General features: G+C 37.7%; 1 protein-coding gene across 1 annotated transcript in view; it reads left to right on the plus strand.

Moving 5' to 3' along the window:
• Positions 1–23,696, plus strand: part of LOC306847037 (PHD finger protein 14) — a 99,846-nt gene that overhangs the window by 39,040 nt on the left and 37,110 nt on the right. Inside the window, exons 12-14 of the mRNA XM_079380776.1 lie at positions 7,383–7,489; positions 7,694–7,825; positions 10,773–10,935. Coding sequence (XP_079236902.1) covers positions 7,383–7,489; positions 7,694–7,825; positions 10,773–10,935 — 402 coding nt within the window. The remainder of the gene's footprint in view (positions 1–7,382; positions 7,490–7,693; positions 7,826–10,772; positions 10,936–23,696) is intronic.

A 23,696-nucleotide genomic window follows, 5' to 3' on the forward strand; every position in this document is an offset into this window, starting at 1 on the left:
CTGCTCACTATGGCAACCACATCACCAAGGTGCGTCGCCATGGGTGACAGTCACTTAATGAGTGCGAAAATGTGAAAGTCTGAAATGTTCTGTAGATCTCTCTTTTTGTCTAAATAACAGTCTGTGCTTAGAATGCCATTTAGCAGGATATGCCCCGAAACAAAAATGTCATTGGCAACAGCAACTGTGAAAGGAATTGTTAGGATTCAAGGTTTTAAAATATTCCAAAAGTTTGTCGAAAAGTTTATCTCCTTTATTGGAGCTAAACATTGCTCAATTTCATGCAGATTATGCGTGCATATGTGGAGAGTTAGTGTAGTGGTAAAAAGCCAGCGTGGCTTCAGAATGAGAACATGTCACTGAGGAGGTATCGCCAGTCCTCTGTGGTTTGTCACCTTTTTAATCACTATGATACACCCGGGAAGAGTGAATTTGATGAGATGCCTGTCTGGAATGAAGATGAGAGTCCAAACTTCCTTGCGATAACCTTAAACCGCAACAGTCTGAACCGCCACTCGCGTCGTTATCTCACTTTTGATGCAGCGACAAAACATTTAAAAGGCGCCCATTTGTATGCACCCATGCGCACTTGTTTAAAACTTAATTTGCGTTGAATAACCAGTTACCCGGCTTAGAGCGTGTGTAAGATGGTTAATTAAAAAGATCTCTTAAAATGTCCTCTTGGCAGATAAATGCCGCAATAATGGAGCGAGGAAGTAGGAGGAGGCGAGGAGAGCCGAGTGGTCTGGAAAAGAGCGAGCCAGTGAATCTGCAATGATGGTCATAAATCACATAATTAGAAAACGCACAGCGCTTAAGTAGCAACATCAGTCAAGGCGCCCCGCTCCTTTGTGTCATCTATCTACTACATTTTCGTTCCCTATCAGTCATTGGCGTCTGCACATAACCCTCAAATTATTGATGATCTCAGGAGAGGGTCTCGTCTCTCGTGCCACCCTGGGTGAGGGAGAACTCTCACCAATGCGCTGTGAAAGGGGGTATGAAAACATCTTTGGTAGCGAAAGGATCTTCTGACCTTTGCAAACTTGAATGCAGCATATAATTTATTGTCAATATGATCTTCTAAATTTTAATAACACATTAGTTTTCTGTAATTTAATGCTGCAAGGTAACACAACAAAAAGTACAGCTGCTGCATGAGTGTTTCTAATATAACGGCTGGGGCGTGATGGCAAATTTGACATTTTTCTCTTGTCTCTTTTCTTACTATTGGAGCAAATGGTAATGCAAAAATTATATTTGTTGTAGTTTCTGTTCACCACTATGACCTCCACTTCTGAGAACCCCAGAAATGTGAAAAGCGTTCATTGCTGTGCAAAATATTTACAAAGATGTTATATTTACATTTTAACTCGTTTCAACAATGATATCTGATTCACAAATTGAACTGATCTGGTTCCTGACATGATGTGAACAAGCTATTATTTGTGAACAAATATTCCACAGTTTTGGAGATTCTTATTAAAAGACAATTAAACTTTCATCTTACACTCTTAAAAATAAAGGTGCTTTAAAGGTTCTTCACAGGAATGCCATAGAAGAACCAGTTTTGGTTCCACAAAGAACCATTCAGTCAAAGGATCTTTAAAGAACCATTTCTTTCTTACTATTTTATAATCTGAAGAACCGTCTTTCACCACAAAGAACTTTTTGTGAAACAAAGTTTCTACAGATGTTAAAGGTTTTTTATGGAACCATTTAGACAAAAAAGGTTCTTCTATGGCATCGTGAAGCACCTTTATTTTTGTGTGTAGAGTTTTAAAGTTATTGGTAAAAAAGTTATTTATTTAAACTTATTTATTAGTAAGTTATTAGTTAAAAAGACATATAAAAAACTAAATTACTGCTGCTTTATGAACCATCAGTCCAGTCATTTTTAGAAAATGACAAATTATGCTATGGATTTGAAAAAATTATATTTGTTAGGGATGTAACAACTCGCGATACGATTTGCGATACTGATTTCACAGTACAATTTTTCTCACAGTTTTTGAACAAAATTAAATTTGAGACATAAATGAAGAAGTTTCCTTTTATTATTGCTTGGTCAAAATTCTGCATATTTCTTTGTGAAACTGAAATATGTCAGTTAACAAAACTAAATTGAAATAAATAACAAATAAAATAAATCTCTGCATGTAAACAAGGCTTTGCCTGTGCTCTTTCCATTTAAAATTAGAGGCCACCACTGTATTTTAATCACAATCTAAAAATGTGCTGCATTTGAATAGTCACACATTTGTATCGATTTTCAACCGTCCCGGGGTGCGTTATACATCCCTAATATTTGTTGTAGTTTCCATTCACCACTATGACTTACACATCAGAGAACCCCGGAAATGAGAAAAGGGTCATTGGTGTATAAATTATTTGCAAAGATTATATACGTTGTGTCCTTCAGTTGCATCTTAATGCACGCTCCAACACTGATAATGATTCAAACAGTAATCCAATTCAAAAATGAAGCTGAATGATTCAGAGGCGAATCAAACTGATCTGGTTCTTGACTCTTGAGCAAGCTATTATTTTCTAAATGTGCACACTTAATGTCCATTAAACTTTTACAGAGACTTAAGTTGGCACAAAAACAATCACAACAATAGCACTGCTTTTGTACAGTACAAAAAGGCTGAAATATTGTAGTGAAAATTTTAACATTAGTCTAATTCTATTTATTTATTTTTAATCAAGTTTTTTAGAGAATTTTCGAAAAATTCAGCTGTGGACTTTGTGAATTTGCTGTCAATTTATGGACAAAAAAAGGGTCATTTTGTTCTTTCCCCACATTAGATGTTGTTTCTTTAATTCCTGTTTATCTTTGTTTAGAAATTGTATGTTTTCGTGAATGTAAATAAAGAAATAAAAATTTTGATGAAATATTTCAAATATTCTATATCAAATGAAATATTTCATGTGGACACCAACGTCATTGTGGGCTCCCCAGACAAGTCCACCTCATTTGGAAATTTCGTTATTTATATGACCCCTCTCAATGTACCATTGGGATTCTCCACAATCTCTGCAAGACAGCAAAGTCTGTCTCGCTCCCTCAGCAGATGGCCAACCGCCTGTTCGGCTGTTTTGTGAAGCTTTGTTGTTGTTGTTTTGTTCTTCGGCAAACACCTTTCTCCAAATATCATTCCCCCTGAAATAGTGTGGCTAGGAGGGACTGTCCACAGTAACCCAGAGCTTGCAGGATGTGAAACCTGGCATCTCCTCTCTCAGCTCTCCGGCCTGTTATAATCCCTGTGGTGCGGTGAAGAGGGACTGTCACCATGGGCACACTGAACTGAGCACGCTCAGATTAGAAAGCCTCGAGAAAGAAAAGCCTCTGTGTTGCTGTGCGACCGGTTCCTACTAGATAATTTTTCTAATTAACCCAGACAGAAAAGATGCAGCACAGATGTATAGACAGAAAATAGAAAACTTTTTTTTTTAGTTTTTTCCTGGCCACTATCCTCTCTCCAAACCAATCCAAGCATCTCTGGAGGTAATTTTCTTAGAAAACCTTAATTGTAATTATTGACATTATATTATTGCAATAGTTGTATCTATACATAAAATGTTAAATGTTGCTTATTTCCAGAATGAAAGTCACAGTCACATAGTCGCCAAAATAAAATTTTGGCCCAATGCCAAACTTACTTGCCGACCCCTGCTGTAAGATCTAGCTCACCCTTTCTTTCATTTCCCTTTAAATATATCCACAAAGTGTATTTTGTGGGGTGGGGGGGGGGGGGGGGGGGGGTGGTATGGGTCACAGTGCTTTGTGTGATGCATCGCAACCCTGATGAAAGCTATTAGGAAAGTTACATATAGAGCAGGGGTCTGCAAGCAAATTTGGCATCGGGCCAAAAATAAATTGCCACTAGATGACGGGCCAGAACATAGTCAAAGTATAATTTAAGAAATTAATTGATAAAGTGCAACTAGAATTGCTTGTGACATACTGTTACAGTGTCTTTTGTAACTGTGAGCTGTTACTTGTTGTTAAATCCTGTGGTAGGACAGTCATTAACAAAATGCCACATTTGTGTGGTGGTGACAGGCAGAGTAGGCTATGTGAGCGGAGTGGAGCGTCAACAATTTCCCCTCCGCGCTCCAGGCATTTAATAACTCCTCTCCGGGTTCACCATTTCCAGCTCCCGCTCCACTCCGCGCTCACTGAAATCAGAAACACCGCTCTGCCTTCGCTCCGCAGCTAAAGTATTTCAGTATCACAGTTCTGTTCATAGGCCTATATTAAAAAATAAAATAAAAGATTGTTTCAACGTGGCTTATTGGAACACTAGTGTGCAAACTTTTTTTCCTACCACATGACAAGCTAATTACATGGTTGTCAGCATTAAAAGGCATAATTGCTGCTTTTTGCAGTGCATTTATTTTATATTTTTTGTGATGAAAATATCAGTACGTTTTCGTCAGTTGTTTTACCTACGGATCGATGCATTTCTTACAGATTTCTGCTCATTCGAAATCGGATACAGATGAAAGATTACATTTGTTTGAATGCATTATTGAGAGAGCGATTGCGTGTGAATAAGTGTTGTAGTAGTTGTTTAAATCATGCTTTCAGCTCAAAATATTCAGTATCTAGAAGGTAGGGCTGGGTATCGAGTTCGATACTTTTTAGGCACCGGCCGAATTGCCTCGATACCACCGAGTATCGAAAAACGTCTTGTCGTTCGGTACCAAATTTCGATACCTAAGGGGTTAATCTCATCACCGTCAGTGAGCCAATAAGCCTGCAGCACTAGGTGTGTTTGACTAGAAACGGCGACGCGCAGATTGATCAGTGTTTGACATCCGCAGAGCGATTCGAAAACACATGGAGCAGTCCGCTCTTTAAATCGCGCGGTTTGTTTATTATACACAGACTGAAGCTCGCGTGACGCTCGCGGTCATTTCAGTGTCTGCCGCCTCACTCAATGAGGACATAAACACATGAACAACATCTCCAGACCTGCTCTGAGAGTCACTTCATGAGCGTTTTACCGTTTGATTCGAGTAAAACTAGCGTCATATCATATACACACAGAACTGTAAAGGTATTACAGACAACCCGTCAAAATAAAAGTTCGGTTTAATTTGACACTGCCGCAGAAATATATTAATATTGTTCAGCAGACAGTACATACTGCTACTACTAGGCTACTATTCAAATTAAAACTTTTTTTTTTTTTTTTTTTTTAGTAATGATCACACAACAGTTATTCCATGTTTTAATTTTAATAGTAACCCCCCTTTGTTTGCCAAAATAAATAAACTTTGATTTTCAATAATTTAAAGATAAATTAAATTCATGTTTTATGTCTTCATTTGAAAACCAGATACAGAACAGAATTTCTGAGGAAAAATAAAACATTTCATAAGGCTATTTTAAGAATAAATTTAAATAAACTAAGTTGTTTTTATGCATTCAAATAATTAGACATACTACACCAGAATTTAATAACAATAAAACATATGGTGAAAGAAAATAAAACACCCACTTATGAAAGTGGATGAAGATTTAAAATTAAATTAACCACAACAGTCTTTATATAAGTCTTTAACAACCTAGAAATGATGATTCTGTCTGAGTTTTGTGTTTTAAAATGAACACACACTAATGTAAACGTAGCCTAACAGATGTGTAAACTGAAAACAATTTGAACTTTATTAAAATTATTTATTTATTTGTTGTGTTGGCTATATTTTGTTCCTTTATGCATTGGCTCAGGAGATGAGGCTTTGAGTCTGTATAAATATCAACAAGCTAAAAAAAATAGTTTTTTGAGATAATGTAATCTTATTAAAACTGATTTTATAAAACTGGTATCGGAAAAAGTATCGTTCAGGTATCGGTATCGAACTCAAGGTATCGGTATCGATATCGAACATTTTTGAACGATACCCAGCCCTACTAGAAGGAACAAACAAATTCCTTGAACTATTATAACTTCCCACTCATGTCCATTGCTGTTATTCACATTCTTTCTGATTTGAGTGATCCTTCTCTAGCTAAATATTTTAAACTTGTGAATTCTTGCTAAATATGCAGTTATATTACGGCCGGGTCGTTGGCATGAATGGTACTCGTGATGGAGCGGTGGTGGAGCAAGTGAAAACCACGCCGCTCTGACTTTTAAAAAATCCGCTCCTCGCTTCATTCAAAATCACACCGCTCCACTCTCGCTCCGCTCACATAGCCTACTCTGGTTGTGAGTAGGCTAACTGTTGCTGTCATGACGGATCGATTTCAGATCCATCCGCTATCAAAAAAATCTTGCTGCGGGCGCGGGCCAGATATTATTGCTGGCGGGCCACTTTTGGCCCGCGGGCCGCCTGTTGCCGACCACTAATGTAGAGGAAACCAGAGAAAAGCAGACAAAAATTGAGTTATTTCTGTGCCAAGAGCAGCATCAAACAGAAAAGCATTAATTCAAACAACTTTCCCAAATGCTCCAGCCAGCTTCCATTGTCACAAACCCATCATTTATTGAAGGCATCATTTGTTAAGGCAGTGTTTCTATGTCAGGCCGCTCAAACAAACATTGAAAGCTCTGTGAGCCACAGTGTTCGTGCTTATTGTTGTCTCTTCACATAAGGATCGGATAAAAGTATTTTAACATTGAACAAAAACATCAATTGTGGGGAAGACAAAGAAAATCCTGCACACAATATTGAATTGCTTGTGCTATATATTAATAAACAAGCAAAAAATGTCAAAGTGCTCAGGGACAAAACATTCTCGATGATAATGTAAATTGAAAGCATTTTGTTCTTGCTCTGAGCACTTTTTTCCTCAATAGAGTTCCTTGATTTTTATTTTGAAGGAGTATCACCATTTGCATTCCCTTTTATTTATTTGAGCCTACGTTTGTGTTCATCCATCAAAAAAAAATCATCTTTTGATTTATCTACCCCTTCGTCCATCTATCTGTCAAAAAATCATCAAAAACAGATTTATGAAAATTAATGATGCTCTAAAATGTTTAATTGCATTTTACTGAATAGTGTTTGATAAGGACATTAATACCTTAAGTTGTGCAGTTATTTGAGGAGAGAGATGTGCTGATACTTTTCTAAAGTGGTTGACTTACAGTTTTTGCCTGGCGGACAATAAAACAGGCTGACATATCCACTAGAGATGCATTGAAGGATTCAAGCCATATCTAGTTTCCCGAATATCATACTGGAGGTGCTTCACCCCGATCACCTTATCATCTGCACAGCACTGCCCTGGCAAACACTCAATGTTTTCTTTAGAATATGACCTTAAAAGTAACTTTCTCTAGTTATGAAGGTGTGGTTTAATATTATGCTATTTATGTGTCTTTCAAATGTATCTGAATTTTAGTGTTCTGCGTTATTTGCAGAAATTGAACTCTCCTGCAGTTCTGAAAGCTCCCAAAGAGAGAAAGCCAAGTAAGAAGGAGGGAGGATCACCAGGGAAGTCGTCGAACCTCCCAGCTATGCTCTACAGGTCAGCTTGCAGCCGATACAGGGCGCCAGCTTTGATCACAACACCTGGCCACTGTTATTGTAATATCTTTTTTAAACATTGACCTAGAGTTCATAAATTATTATGTGCTAAAAGAGAGAAAAATGTGTGAAAAGATGCCTTAAGAGGCAATGTTTTAATATGGTTGTGTGCTGTAAATAAGAAACAGTTTCATGTTCTGTGCAGCTGTGGGATCTGTAAGAAAAACCAAGACCAGCATCTTTTACTGCTATGTGACACCTGTAAGCTGCATTACCACCTGGGCTGCCTGGACCCGCCTCTCACACGCATGCCGAAGAAGACCAAAAACAGCTACTGGTAAGAACAGGAGTGGGAGAAGGAATTAAATTGTGATAGAAGTAACTTCTAGAAGTGCTGACATCTCTGGAGCAGGGTTTCCAATAATCAATACTGGCTAGTGATTATAAAAATGAAACATTTAAAATAAGTAACACTCATAATTAAAGCGATAGTTCACCCAGAAATGAAAATTCTGTCATTAATTACTCACCCTCATGTTGTTCCTAACCCGTAAGACCTCTGTTCCTTCGGAACACAAATTAAGATATTTTTTATGAAATCTGAGCGCTCTCAAGTCAAGTCAACTTTATTTATGTAGTGCTTTTAACAATGTAAATTGTGTCAAAGCAACTGCACAATATCAAAAAATTGTGGGCTGTAGAGGTCGTCTCTGGGTGCTGATCCACCATCTGATCTGGATACGGACCGGATCTGGTGACTGCAATGACCATCGGTTGGCTACTGTGACTGCGGATATGTCCCCGAGGCTCATCCAGGTGTCCGGCCTCCGCCGACGATCAGGGCCACATACATCATCTCCCGGCGCCGATCCACCATCTGATCCGGACACGGACTGAGAAACAGAATAGAAACAGATAAATATTAGTGTAGATGCTATTCTTCTTATGATGTAACGAGTACATCATGTGTTATGGGGAGTGTTCCCGGTTCCGGTTGATCTAATTAATGCAGCCTAACAATCCTTTAACGGATTTGAATAATAGAAGTACATTAGTGTGTTATGTGTAAGCCAGGTTAAAGAAATGTGTCTTTAATCTAGATTTAAACTGACAGAGTGTGTCTGCCTCCCGAACAGCATTAGGTAGATTGTTCCAGAGTTTGGGTGCTAAATAGGAAAAGGATCTGCCGCCCGCAGTCGATTTTGATATTCTAGGTATTATCAAATGGCCAGAGTTTTGAGAACGCAGCAGACGTGGAGGACTATAATGTGATAAGAGCTCGCTCAAGTACCGAGGAGCAAAGCCATTCAGGGCTTTATAAGTAATTAACAAGATTTTAAAATCTATACGATGTTTGATAAGGAGCCAATGCAGTGTTGACAGAACAGGGCTAATATGGTCGTACTTCCTGGTTCTAGTAACGACTCTAGCTGCTGCATTTTGGACCAACTGTAATTTGTTGATCAAGCGTGCAGAACAACCACCCAATAAAGCATTACAATAGTCTAACCTTGAGGTCATAAACGCATTAATTATTATTTCTTATTTCTATACATTTGACGTTGAGAGGATAGGTCACAATTTAGATATGTTTTTGAGATGGAAAAACACAGTTTTACAGATGCTAGAAACATGGCTTTCAAATGAAAAATTGCTATCAAACAACACATCTCAGACACTCTACAGACACAGAAGAGCGTACGCAGTTTTCGTCTAGCAGTTTTTCTCCTCTACGCTGAAGTAAAAATTACGGTTTAACCCCTGATGTCACATGGATTATTTTACTGATCTCCTTGCTACGTTTCTGGAACTTGATCGTGTAAGGACCCTTGCTGTCTATGGAGGGTCTGAGAGCTCTCAGATTCCATCAAAAATATCTTAATTTGTGATCTGAAGATGAACGGAGGTCTCACGGGTTTGGAACGACACGAGGGTGAGTAATTAATGACAGAATTTTAATTTTTGGGTGAACTAACCCTTTAAATACTCAACCCAGGCCCTGTTGTGCAGGGGTACTAGACGGCGATAAATACCCTCAAACGAAAGCACAAGCAATTAAAAATCTGGCAAACTATCCAATGTGTTTTTGCGGCATTGAGCAATGTAGCCAATCACAGACATATCTGTGGATTTCTTCAACGCAATGGCCAATCAGAAACGTTATTAGAGTTTTCAGCAACAAGAGTCGAAGCTCCACAGTTTAGTAAATGCAGGCAACGTCTTGTTATTGACTGCTTTGATGCGTGGTAGGGCATTGTTTTGATGCATACATCCGAAAAAGATTTATCTTGCCTTTTTTTCCCCCTCTGACTCAAGAGTCAAATGTCGTCCATGCTTGCTTGTCATGTGAAACATCCAAATTCAAATTATTTAAAAAAATCAATTATTGAAATACTAACACATCCCAAATTTTGGGAACCCCTGCTCTAGAAAAGACAAACATTTTATAAACAATTCCCTTTTTTGACAATGTAACAAAAAGCTGACAATGTAACAAAAAATGTTATCGTATTACATGAAATGCTAATAAATAAATCAAATTTGTATATGGGTCAGGGGGCATGATTAATTGCAAGATTTGCAATTTGTATCACATTTTTGTTATAATTAATTACTAAATTAACAGGTTAAGTTAACAGCTCTATTTTATCAAATTTCTGTTGCAAAATAAAGGTGTTATTTCAAATTCTAAGTGCAGTATTCCAGTTGCAGTGCTTCATAAAGTCCCTCCATGTTTACTTTCATAAGGTTATACTAACTGTCACTTTGAAAATTGATGTGGAGCTTCACAGTTGTGTGCGTGAGCGTTTCTGTGTTTTGTTTATTTGTCAAGCTGAGCCCAATGCTTTCACTGCTGATTCGAGTAATTCATTTAATCCATGAATAAGAAAGCGTGATGATGTTCCGCACTGCTGGATGGAAATTAGAAAGCATTTGAAAGATAAAATTGTGTGGGGGGCCAAGTCATACCTAATTACTGGCAACTGCCTGCCCCTGAGACAGTAATACTGTATAATCAAAAAGCTTTTGCTCGCACTGAAGAATTCGGCTATTCCTTCAATTTCATATATTGTTTGTGCAGGATATTTGAACAACCCTTTTGTTGGAATGAATATGACACATCTGCTTCTGATGGAAAAAACATTGACATGGACCATGAAAGCCACTCTCTCATCTCAAAAATTTCTCCATATTGAGAAATCAATAAGGTCAAATGAAAGCAAAAGAATACCCGACTCCTTTGTCTTTCTCACGCTTTCTCTCTGCCGCTCATCCTTTTCCAGGCAGTGCTCTGAGTGCGACCAGGCCAGCAGTGATGAGGCTGACATCGCCATGGAGATGCTACCGGATGGAACCAAAAGGTCCAGGAGGCAGATCAAGGGACCAATCAAATTCATCCCTCAAGAAATGAGCCCAGAGCCCAAGAAGCTTCAAGTGAGAGGGACTGTGAGTATGAGCATATCATGAGTTCACTGATGACGATCGTGTGTTAAAAAGCCAATACTTGAAATTGTGCTTCTAATACCCACCAGCTGCGTTACACAGATTTTCACTAAAGATAAAGGTGGCTTTCTAACCATGGATGCATGACATCATCAATGATGTCTTCGTTCAGCTTCTTAAGTTAATGAAAACATGGCTGACCCACAAATCTCTTGAAAAATGGGAATTACTTGGCTCAAGGGACTTTGTTCACTAGTCCTTTTTTTGCTCTCTCTGATTGGTGGTTTAACTCTAGCTGTTGTCTTAGGTAAAACATTCATTCGCTGACTCGAAATTGATTCTTTGCTCCTCACGTAAAATAGATAATTGACCTGTTCTTTTGTCTCTTGAGCTTTCGCAGAGGTTATCGGTGACGGTCACAACAGCTAGCCTTGTTGATTACTTTGAAATGGACAGCCTAAACACTTCATCATCTTTAATTGTTTTATAAAACCACCTTGAAACTGATACAGCCATAATTAAGCCATCAGTAAAAACCCCACTGGAGCTGCTCCCTAGCATTTCAGTTTTATTAGAACATTAGCATTTAGAATTGTTTCCGAAACTTAACGAGCTGCCTTGCTGCCTACTCCGTACAAAAGCAGTTGCTATCTCAACCTCACAAGTAACTGATTTGGAACACTCTGTGACACAAATAGCGCTACATCTTGCTTGCCTTAAAATTGATTAAAATACATTTGACATTAGCATGTTGCTAAACTAACAGCACAATGTCAAAGACTGTGTATAAGTACCAAGATGGTCTCACTCAATGAGAAAGTGTCACACACAGTGGCAGAATAAGTCCCTCCATAAAGAAAAGAGCCAGCTGCCAGTTGGTAAAATCATTGCTTCATTGCAGCTGCTATTGGAAGTTCCTGCTTTCCATAGAAATATTCTGTGTTTTTAGATGCACACTGGGCTGCACATGTGCTTCGGCTGTACCAATGTTAATTATACATGTTTTAAATTATATTTGAGGATTAAAAACAACATTTATGGGACAGCTTGTCAGATTTTGTTGCTGATTTACAAAAAAATGTAAGTTTGGCAAGCAGTGTTTGAGATTTCAGTATTTCTCCATTCATTTTAGATAGATTTCATTCATTTTAGCATGCCTTGCAATAACCCAGTAAGCATAAAAATCACAAATGCATAAGAAACATAGATGCTAATGCTTTTCATTATTGTAATATTTATGAACAACATTTCTTCAACATTTCATGGTGTTACTGAGTCAAGGCAGTGTTAAATTCAGAACAGCCTTAAGATGTGGTTACATTTACCATCGCTTGGCGAATGTTCACCGGCAAAATGTAGTCCTTTCAATAGGAATCCATGCTTCCAGGAATTTTGCGAGGGAAAAGGATTTCCCCACCCAGATTTCTTAACGGGTTCAAGTTGGTCTCTCACATTCGTAGCACTGACCAACAGAAAACTGCTGTTTGAGCTGTGCTTCACACAACGCTACACAATAATAGACAATATACTTTTTTGCCAAGTGTGTGTGTACTATTGTTAGCTCACCTAGACACCTTAAAATGCTGCCTTTATAGGCAGCTTACTGTAACAGAGTAAATATTCAATTGTCTGTTGAATGTTTGGACGTGTGCACCAATACCTCTAGCTGTAGAGGCAGAGTGCCACATTTAAGTGTGAGGGTAGGTGTGTTTGTGTGTTTTTTCAGACTTGAGATAGGGCTTGTCTTTCAGGCTCTCCATGGCTTCCACTTATCACTGTCCAGCATTCTCTGATCCTGCGATAGCGCTCCGGCAGCCCGGCTCCCTTAAGGAAGACAAAAGATATCCATCAGAGAAACGACATGCTCTCCAGCCCTCTTTCATTTTGTCTTTTTCAACCTTTTGTTTTAAAGCTTAGTCAATAAACCTTTCCCTGCCAGTTTAAAAAAAAAAAATTTAATTAGAAAGTAAAGCGCAATTTTAGAAGGCTCCTGCAGCACTGCAGCCACTCGCCTTGGCTGACGGCTGTCAAAATAGCTCACACGCAGGTAAAAGGAATGACTTTTGAATGACAATTTTTTGTTTACTGTATTTACGTGTGAGTGTGGGCTTGCGTATGCCAGGCAGGGTTAATGTGTTTTCCCTTTAGTCTCGGAGACGCGTGCCCAGAAGTGAGGCGAAGGCTTCAGTGGAGAGCAGCTGGATTAAAAGGCTTTTATTTTTCTCTCTCTTCTGTAGCTCTGGCTAAACTCCACCAGAGAAAGATGCTTCATTGCAGAATTTATCTTCACTTGCACTCCAGAGTGTGGCAGCATCTGAAGGAGCCCTGATTTGCATTTTTAATGCCCTTAACCAGCCTGTGTGGTGGTGGCACACCCTTGTAAAGCTGTGTTCTGATTTATCACGGCCAGCTAATCGACCCCCTGCCATCCCTCCATTCAGGAGTCAGTGGTGATCGGCTTCACTAATGTGATGCACTGTTTCTGCGGCCACTGAATACCGGCTCTCCTGCACACCTGAAATGGCTCTCATGACTGGCATACACTGAGATTTTGTCTGGACTCTAGTGGACTTTATGCATCATTCGCGTGAATAAAGGCATTGGAAATCTTGCTGTAATTAGTCTAGTTTGCAAAAGCAAGGGTCATTTTGGTCATACTTTGGTTTTTCAAGTATTAAACTGTGGCACTATTGGCAATACAGACATGAATGATACTTCATTAGATAGAGGAGAGGTGTGCTATTACTTGTCTAAGCAATCAGACTTTTTGTTTGTGGCCTTGGTAGACAATAAAATAGGTGGTAAAATCCCATATACTTACTGTAATGGAGGGCTTGTGTGATGTCTTGAGACCAGAATATCATAGACGCTTAGAGTTGGGCTTTTCAGATTTGGCCCATTAAGTAACCACCCAGAACACCCTAGCAACCACAAAGCAATACCCTGACAACCACCCACAAGAAGCAGCATTGAGTTTAATGGGACAGGCACAACTGCTAAACAAATAGATTTTTTTAATGCATTGCAGTAGATTTTTTGTTTATTTTTACATTTAAATTTAACCATTTGTGTGTTTATTTATTTGTGCCTTTTTGTTCTTTTATATATAAATATGTATATATGTGTATAAATATATATATATATATATATATATATATATATATATATATATATGTATATGTGTGTGTGTGTATATATGTATGTGTGCGTGTATATATGTATATATGTGTGTGTGTGTATATATGTATATATATATGTGTGTGTGTATATATGTACAATTGTGGTCAGAATTATTGGAACCCTTGGTAAATATGATCAAAGAAGACTGTGAAAATTAACCTGCTTTGTTAATCCTTTTGATCTTTTATTTAAAAAAATCACAAAAAGCTAACCTTTCATTGGATAATAAGAATTTAAAATGGGGGGAAATATCATTATGAAATAAATGTTTTTCTCAAACACACGTTGGACACAATTATTGGCACCTTTTTATTCAATACTTTTTGAAACCTCCATTTGTCAGTTTAACAGCTCTAAATCTTCTCCTATAATGCCTGATGAGGTTAGAGAACACCTGACAAGAGATCAGAGACCATTCCTTCATCCAGAATCACTCCAGATCCTTTAGATTCACAGCTTCATGACGGTGCTTCTTCTCTTCAGTTCACCTCACTCATTTTCTACAGGGTTCAGGTCAGAGGACTGGAATGGCCATAGCAGAAGCTTGGTTTTGTGCCCAGTGACCCATTTTTGTGTTGTTTTTGAGGTTTGTGTTTGGATTATTGTACGGTTGGAAGATCCAAACATGGCCCATTATAAGATTTCTAATAGAATCAGTCACTTATTGATTTTTTTATCTGTTGGTATTTGATAGAATCCATGATGCCATGTGTCTGAACAAGATGTCCAGGACCTCCAGCAGAAATATAGGCCCACAACATCACAAATACAGCAGTATATTTCATTGTACACATGGGGTACTTTTTATCCCTGTGTTCACCAAACCCATCTTGAGTGTTTGCTGCTAAAAAGCTCATTTTTTAGTTTCATCTGACCATAGAAGCCAGTCCCATTTGAAGTTCCAGTCGTGTCTGATAACTGAATATGCTGGAGTTTGTTTTTGGATGAGCTAGGAGAATTTTTCTTGAAATCCTCCCAAACAACATGTGGTGATGTAGGGGCTGTTTGACAATTTTTTTTTAAGGTTTTCTGACCCCGAGACTCAACTATTTTCTGCAATTCTCCAGCTGTGATCCTTGAAGAGTCTTTAGCCACTCAAACTCTCCTTCTCACCGTGCATTAGGACGATATAGACACACGTCCTCTTCCAGGCAGTTTCATTACATTTTCTGTTGATTGGAAATTCTTAATTATTGCCCTGATGGTGGAAATGGGGATTTTCACTGCTCTAGCTCTTTTCTTAAAGCCACTTCACTAATTTGTGAAGCTCAATTATCTTCTGCTGCACATCAGAAATATATTCTTTGTTTTTTCTCATTGTGATGGATGATTAAGGGAATTTGGGCTTTGTTTTCCCTCCTATTTATATTTCTGTGAAACAGGAAGCCATGGCTGGATAATTTCATGTTCATAATCACCCTAGAGTGCTCAAAATTGTGAATATGAATGGGAGTATACTTCAGAGATATTTTACTCTTAAGAATTTCTAGGGGTGCCAATAATTGTGTCCAACGTGTGTTTGAGAAAAACATTTATTTCATAATGATATTTCCCCCCATTTTAAATTCTTATTATCCAATGAAAGGTTAGCTTTTTGTGAATTTTTTAAATAAAAGATCAAAAGGATTAACAAAGCAGGTTAATTTTCAGTCTTCTTTGATCATATTTACCAAGGGTTCCAATAATTCTGACCACAACTGTATATATATATATGTGTGTGTGTGTGTATATATGTGTATGTATATATATATGTATGTATATGTGTATATATATGTGTATATGTGTATATATGTGTGTATATATATATATATATATATATATATATATATATATATATATATATATATATATATATATATATATATATATATATATATACTTTAATAATTTTTTATTTAGTTATATATTTATTTTTTCACTCTTGCCTTTACCCCAAATAATTCCATAGTTTTGCAAACTTTGTCGCAAACAGTTTGTTTCTGATAAAACACCTTTTAATACTAAATAAATAAAAAAATGATGAATAATATTGAATATTACTTTTGAAAAATATTTAATATTGAAATTGTTCATATTCATTCATTTTTTCACTTATTTTTGTTTTTCATCGTTTGCCTCTGTGCCCTTTAGGCCAAATACTCCTATAATTGTTTGTTTGTTTGTTAGTTTTTTACTTTGTAGCAAACTATTTTTCTGATCTAACACCTTTTTGATTATTTTACATATTACATATGGATTTTAAGCCATTAGTCTTCTTTGAATTACCGCAGTAGGCTACTCTTTGTTACGGTCCCTTTGTATGCATTCAAGATGCAGCATTGCAAGGTCTTTAATTAAAAAGTAGGGTTTTTTTCGCAGAGTCGTCTTGACTGTCCTCCTCCAAGTGTAGATTGTTTACATCAGCCCTTCACCACGTTTACAGTACTTTACCATTACATGGGGAATCTCTGCACAGAGGACCACTGATCTAGCCTTTAATAGATTACCTTAATCGAGTCTGCCGTAATGAAGGAATAATGAAATAAATGAGTGCCTTTGTTTGGTGCCACCATCGAGGGAGAAGTGGCAGAGGATTTAAGTGCCAATTGGCAGTGTGGAAGCAGTTAGCATTTATAATGATAAGTGTTCCATCTGCTGTGTGGTGGCAAGCCAAAGGCGACAGATGGAATTGTTTTCACAATCTGTTTAAATATGTTGTCGTTTTTTCTTCCCTTTTTAAAAATCCCCAGCTTGGCACACTCGTAAGCCTGTTCGCATTAAGGTGGAGACGTTTGATTTGACTCGAGAAACGCTGCTGTTGTTTTTCTTGTGTTTATCAGCCAGTGATGGAGATGAAGTGTTGATCCGCTGATGGTAGACAAGAAAAACAGCGTAAAAAGTGTCTCTAAGCGAGCAGGAGAGTGCTCTGTGGAGAACGAGTTTGGATACTCAATCTTGGTTCATGGCACATACAAAAATCCATTTTAACAGCCAGGGTTGACTCAATTGCTGAATGGCCTTATATCTGGATAGAGAGGGGCACCGGTTGAGGCTGTGGTCTGGGCTCTAAACAAAGGGATTGAATCCCTCTATGGCACACAAGGGGAGCCGGACTGAATGAGAGATTTGGATTAGAAAGGAGCACCACTGTTTGACATCTGTAGCAGCTACAGTGAGCCGCAAGTCACCAGCTGCTCTGCGTGAGCGGTTTACTCGTGGAGAGCCTTAAACTTTCTGTTCAGCTTACTGCCACATGGCTTGAACAACATCACATTACAATCCAACTGAGCAACTTTTCAAATCTCATTTTGTGTTAGGGGTGTACCGGTACACGTATTCGTACCGAACCGTTTCGGGGTGGGTCTTTCGGTTCGGTACGCATGTGTGCCGAACGAATACAGTAGTATTATACATTTTTTTTTTTTCATGAAATTCAAATAATTAATGGCATTTTGACAGTCTTTGATGTGGCATGACAGAATGCTGAATAAATGCCTTGGAGGTCCTCTTCTGGGACAGTTCAGAAACGTGCTGGTATAAACCCAACACAAGCATCGACTTGAGTGGCCGTGATCAGCTCCCGTTCCCGCGTCTGAGCCGTGACGCGCCGCAGACTTGTGCAGAGCGGAGCGCGAGTGAACGTGATCATTCCTTCCTCTGTAATACTAGTTTTAATGCGAATGAACATGAATGAACACACACCCGGAGCAGTGGGCAGCCATTTATGCTGCGGCGCCCGGGGAGCAGTTGGGGGTTCGGTGCCTTGCTCAAGGGCACCTCAGTCATGGTATTGAGGGTGGAGAGAGCGCTGGACATTCACTCCCCCCACCTACAATTCCTGCCGCCCCGAGACTCGAACTCGCAACCTTTGATTACAAGTCCGACTCTCTAACTTTTAGGTCACAACTTCCCTGTAATATGTTTAAATTAATCTGTTATGAAGCAGTCTATGACAGCCAGTGTGTAACTGAATATATTTCAACAAATATCCTAGAAATTTTATTATTGTAAGTTAATTTAAAAAGTGCATTATGTGCAATTTACATTTTTGCATTTTTTTTTTTTTTTTTTTTTTAAGTTGAGTGTTGATCATCTATTTAAAAATAAATAGTAATTAAATTTAAGTTTGGGTTAAGTGGTTAGTATGTATACATACATACATACATACACACATACATACATACACACATACATACATACATACATACATACATACATACATACAAACAAACAAACAAACAAACAAACAAACAAACAAATAAATAAATAAACGGGTATATGTCAAAAAATTTGAATATCGTGAAAAAGTTCTCTCGTAACTTATTTCAAAAAGTGAACTTTCATATATTTTAGATTCATTACATGTAAAGTAAAACATTTCAAAAGTTTTTTTAGTTTTAATTTGGATGTTTAGAGCTTACAGCTCATGAAAGTCAAAAATCAGTATCTCAAAATATTAGAATATTTACATTTGAGTTTCAATTAATGACCATCCCTACAGTATAAATTCAGGGTATCTCTTGCTCTTTGAAACCACAATAATGGGGAAGACTGCTGACTTGGCAATGATCCAGAAGACGAACATTGACACCCTCCACAAAGAGGGTAAGTCACAGAGGGTCATTACTGAAAGGTGTGGCTGTTTACAGAGTGCTGTATCAAAGCATATTAAATGCAAAGTTGACTGGAAGGAAGAATTTGGGTAGGAAAAGGTGCACAAGCAACAGGGATGACCGCAAGCTTGAGAATACTGTCAAGCAAAGCTGATTCAAACACTTGGGAGAGCTTCACAAGGAGTGGACTGAAGCTGGAGTTAGTGCATCAAGAGTCCCCACGCTCAGATGTCTTCAGGAAAAGGGCTACCAAGCCACTTCTGAACCAGAGACAACGTCAGAAGCGTCTTACCTGGGCTATGGAGAAAAAGAACTGGACTGTTGCTCAGTGGTCCAAAGTCCTCTTTTCAGATGAAAGTAAATTTTGCATTTCATTTGGAAATCAAGGTCCCAGAGTCTGGAGGAAGTGTGGAGAGGCACAGAATCCACGTTGCTTGAAGTCCAGTGTGAAGTTTCCACAGTCAGTGATGGTCCACTGTGTTTTCTGAAGTCCACAGTCAACGCAGCCATCTACCAGGAAATTTTAGAGCACTTCATGCTTCCTTCTGCTGACAAGCTTTATGGAGATGCTGATTTCATTTTCCAGCAGGACTTAGCACCTGCCCACACTGCCAAAGGTACCAAAAGCTGGTTCAATGACCATGTTGTTACTGTGCTTGATTGCCAGCAAACTCGCCTGACCTGAACCCCATAGAGAATCTATGGGGTATTGTCAAGAGGAAGATAAGTGACACCAGACCCAACAATGCAGATGACCTGAAGGCCGCTATCAAAGCAACCTGGGCTTCCATTACACCTGAGCAGTGCCACAGGCTGATTGCCTCCATGCCATGCCGCATCGATGCAGTAATTCATGCAAAAGGAGGCCCAACCAAGTGTTGAGTGCATAGAAATGAACATACTTTTCAGAAGCCCGACATTTCTGTTTAAAATATGTATTTTTTTTATCGATCTTATGTAATATTCAAATTTTTTGAGACACTGAATTTTGGATTTTCATTATCTGTAAGCCATAATCATCAAAATTTCAAGAAATAAAGGCTTGAAATATTTCACTGTGTAATGAATCTATATAATATATGGGTTTCACTTTCTGAAATGAGTGACAAAAAATATTGACCTTTTCATGATATTCTAATTCTTTGAGATGTACCTGTATATACATACATAACCTGAATTCTGGAAATGTTGGGACATTTTTTTTTAATTTTAATAAAATGAAAACTTAAAGAATTTCAAACCACATGAACCAATATTTTATTCACAATAGAACATAGATAAAAGAACAAATGTTTAAACTGAGAAATTATGCACAATATGAGCTCATTTCAAATTTGATGCCTGCTACATGTCTCAAAATAGTTGGGACGGGGGCATGTTTACCTTGGTGTAGCATCTCCTCTTCTTTTCAAAACAGTTTGAAGACGTTTGGGCATCGAGGTTATGAGTTTCTGGAGTTTTGGTGTTGAAATTTGGTCCCATTCTTGCCTGATATAGGTTTCCAGCTTCTGAAGAGTTTGTGGTTTTCTTTGACGTATTTTTCATTTAATTTAACACTATTTAGAGTTGCATGTTTTAGGTGGTTAGAATTTGTTTCACCGTATGGTCTCGAAAGATCTACAAAACACCGTTAAATATACTGAAAACATAGTTAAATCAACTACAACACACAACATAATTTTCATCAACATGTTTATTTTTAATTCTCCCTTGCAGTGCATTTTTATAATACATCTTTCCTCACTTCACCTCACTTAAAATAGAAATAAATACATTTATACATTTAAAATTTTAATTTTAATTAAAACAACAAGTAAACAATAAATAAACAATTATCTCCTGGCCAGAGGAGACCTGGCCCCCTGACTGAGCCTGGTTTCTCTCAAGTTTTTTTTTCTCCATTCTGTCACAGAGGAATTTTTGGTTCCTTGCTGCTGTTGCCTCTGCTTGCTCAGTTGGGGACACTAAATTTCTAGTGATTATCGTCAATTTGATTTTCAGATACTATTTAAACTAAACTGATCTAAACAATGATTTCTCTGAATTCAATAATGAAATGCCTTAACTGAAAATTGAGTGTTTAATCTTATTTTTATACATTACTGACACTCTATCCTCCAATTTGATACTGTTAAGTGCTTTGACACAATCTGTATTGTTAAAAGCGCTATATAAATAAAGGTGACTTGACTTCGTAATACTCTGAATGCATGAAAATGCTCATCAAAATGTGTAGGAATGTGTAAAAGTTCACAAGTGCATTATAATATGACAAACTTAAATGCACATTTTGTGTTCAAAGTTAATCAAATGCTCCAAGTAAGCAGTTTGCCTGGCATGGGAGGAGATGCTTATCCAAGGAGGTGTAGAAGCTGTTGCTTTTCTGATGTCCAACAGCAAGGAGGTACGGACACTGACGCTGGTTGTTGCCAAGGTGCTTCTCCAAACTGCAGCATGACTAGAGTTGAAATGAAAACTGAACATTAAACAAACATAATGTGCAGTCACAGAGAAAACAACATAAAAGTGATTGTTCAAACAATGACCCACAACACATTTGTAAAATGCCACTTCCTTATGATAGATTACATGGCTTTCAGCAGCATCGCATGCACTTTTTGGAGACTTCAGTCCTCCTGGTAGGAAAGGATTAAAAGAAGAGATGCCATTTCCTGGCCGTAGACTGAAGACAAAAGATTCACATGAATTATTAACAGGAATCTTCAAATGTAATACTTTTTAAGTTTAAGAACAGAGATCATTTTAAACATTCATCTACCTGTTGAGGAAGAGGGCTGCCCTCAGGCTAAAATCTCAAAGAATCAAATTTCAATGTCATAGAAACAGCCTGTCAGTGTTGCCTCAGAAATTAAATTGTCATGTTTACGCACCCTTATTTCGTTCCAAATGCATATAACTTGTTCATTTTTAGAACACACATGAAGATATTTTTAATGACATTTCACAGATTTATGATACTCCACTGACAGTCCACACAACTACCACTTTAAAGACCCAGAAAAGGTAGTGAATAAGTCAATAAAATAAATCATGTGACTACAGTGGTTTCATCTCAATTTTTGTGCAAAATATAACTCTCCAATGCATCTTCACAAGAACACATTGACACGTGTGTTGTATTGCCATGAGAGTTGTTGCAAGAATGCTTTTGAAGATCAATAGTTAGTAAATAAAGAGTTAAATGATGGTAGAATTATTTTTTTGCGCAAACAAAAGCACTTGTGAATGAAAGTTTTACAGGTGTGGAATGACATAAGTGAGTAATTAATGACAGAATTTTCATTTCTGGGTGAACAAACTCTTAAGGAGGCTCGTATAAAAACAAGCTTTGTTCTAACCTGTTTAGGAGACAGTCGATGCACTTGAGCTTTTGCTCGAGTCAGACGTCTCAGATATGGAAAACAAGGAGTCTGAAAATTCTAAAGAATCCGAAAGTATTAAAATATTACAAATATTGTGAAGACCAGCACAAGGATCAGAAATTTGAAATTGCTATTTTTTTCATTTATTTATTTTGAGTGCTTTAGAATACTTTCAAATTTAGTAAAACTCAAAGTCTGTGAAAATAGTCAGCTCCACCCTGCCTTATCCAAATTATTTCATCGCTTTGAACTTGTAAAACCCTTCCCAGACAGCAACATAGTTTTGGCCCAGATCCAGCCCACATCTGGCCTGTGTGAAATCCATGCGGGCCAGATGTGGGCCGGTTCTGGGCCAACACTGCTTGCTGTCTGGGTTCCTTTATAAAGTTATATGTAGCTTCAGTAGCTAGGTTAGCTAGCTAATCACGTCAACAAATAACACCGCTGTTCAGTCCAGGGGTGTATTCCAGAAAGCACGGTTAACTTACCTTCAGTTAAACCCTGAACTTTGGGTTGATTAACCCCAAACCTTGCTTACTCAAGGTATGTGGTTCCAAAAACGCGTCCGGGATTAAGTTCATTCAACTCAAGAGTATGTTCCTGGTTAAGACTCAAGACATTCTCAACAGAGCGACGAATCGACGAGTCACTATGGAAACGGACGCTAAGAAAAAGCGCACCATGCTGTTGCTTACTACTTCTTTTGTTTGTTTACATGCTTAGTGCATATCGCCACCTAATTGATGGTTGTGTAATCTTTTTTTTTTTTCCCGTTTAATATTCAATCCTTGAGAATATGACTTATATTTTTAGTTTGATGCTAATTATATATCAAGTCATATCAGATATGGATTTTTATTATAGAAATACATTATAGAAAATCCCAATCCATGTGTGAGATGATAATATAAAATGTAATAAGTATATATAATATAATAAATTAAACATTACTTGTCATAGTGTTTTATAATTTATACAGATAACTGTTATATATGCCAATAAAATAAATAAAATAACCATATTAGAATAATATAATACCTTATTTATTACTTATATATATAAATAAAGCGCTAATATAAGGCTATATTATATAATATTATATAATGTTGTGCGTTATCTGTCTGAAGGCTGGTCAGTATGTCACGCGTGCACTGATAGCACTGAAGTGAACTAACCCTGGAACATAACCTGCTCCAGAGCAGGTTATCTTCAGAGAGCAAGTTACTATGGTTACTTACATACCCTAAAAGTAACCTCCGATTTTGGAACCAAAAGCCAAGTTTATCCGCTCGCTTATCCTCAACCTTACCCGGGTATGTCACATAACCTGCTTTCTGGAATACACCCCTGATATTAAACGAGGCTTTGTAAAGAACATTCTTCGTTCCATCATTCTAATGAAATCGTGGCTACGCTGTAACAAATAGGTGTGTGTGTGTGTGCGCGTGCGTGCGTGCGTGCGTGCGTGCGTGCATGCGTGCGTGTGTGTGTGCGCGTGTGTGCATGCGTATGTATATAAAAGGATATATCCATGTTTATGTACATACATATGCATAAGAGAGAGAGAGAGAGATGATACCGCGACCATGAATTAAGAATTCGTTCCCCA

This window comes from Barbus barbus (assembly GCF_936440315.1).
Source record: "Barbus barbus genome assembly, chromosome: 27".
In the NCBI taxonomy this organism is placed as follows: domain Eukaryota; kingdom Metazoa; phylum Chordata; class Actinopteri; order Cypriniformes; family Cyprinidae; genus Barbus; species Barbus barbus.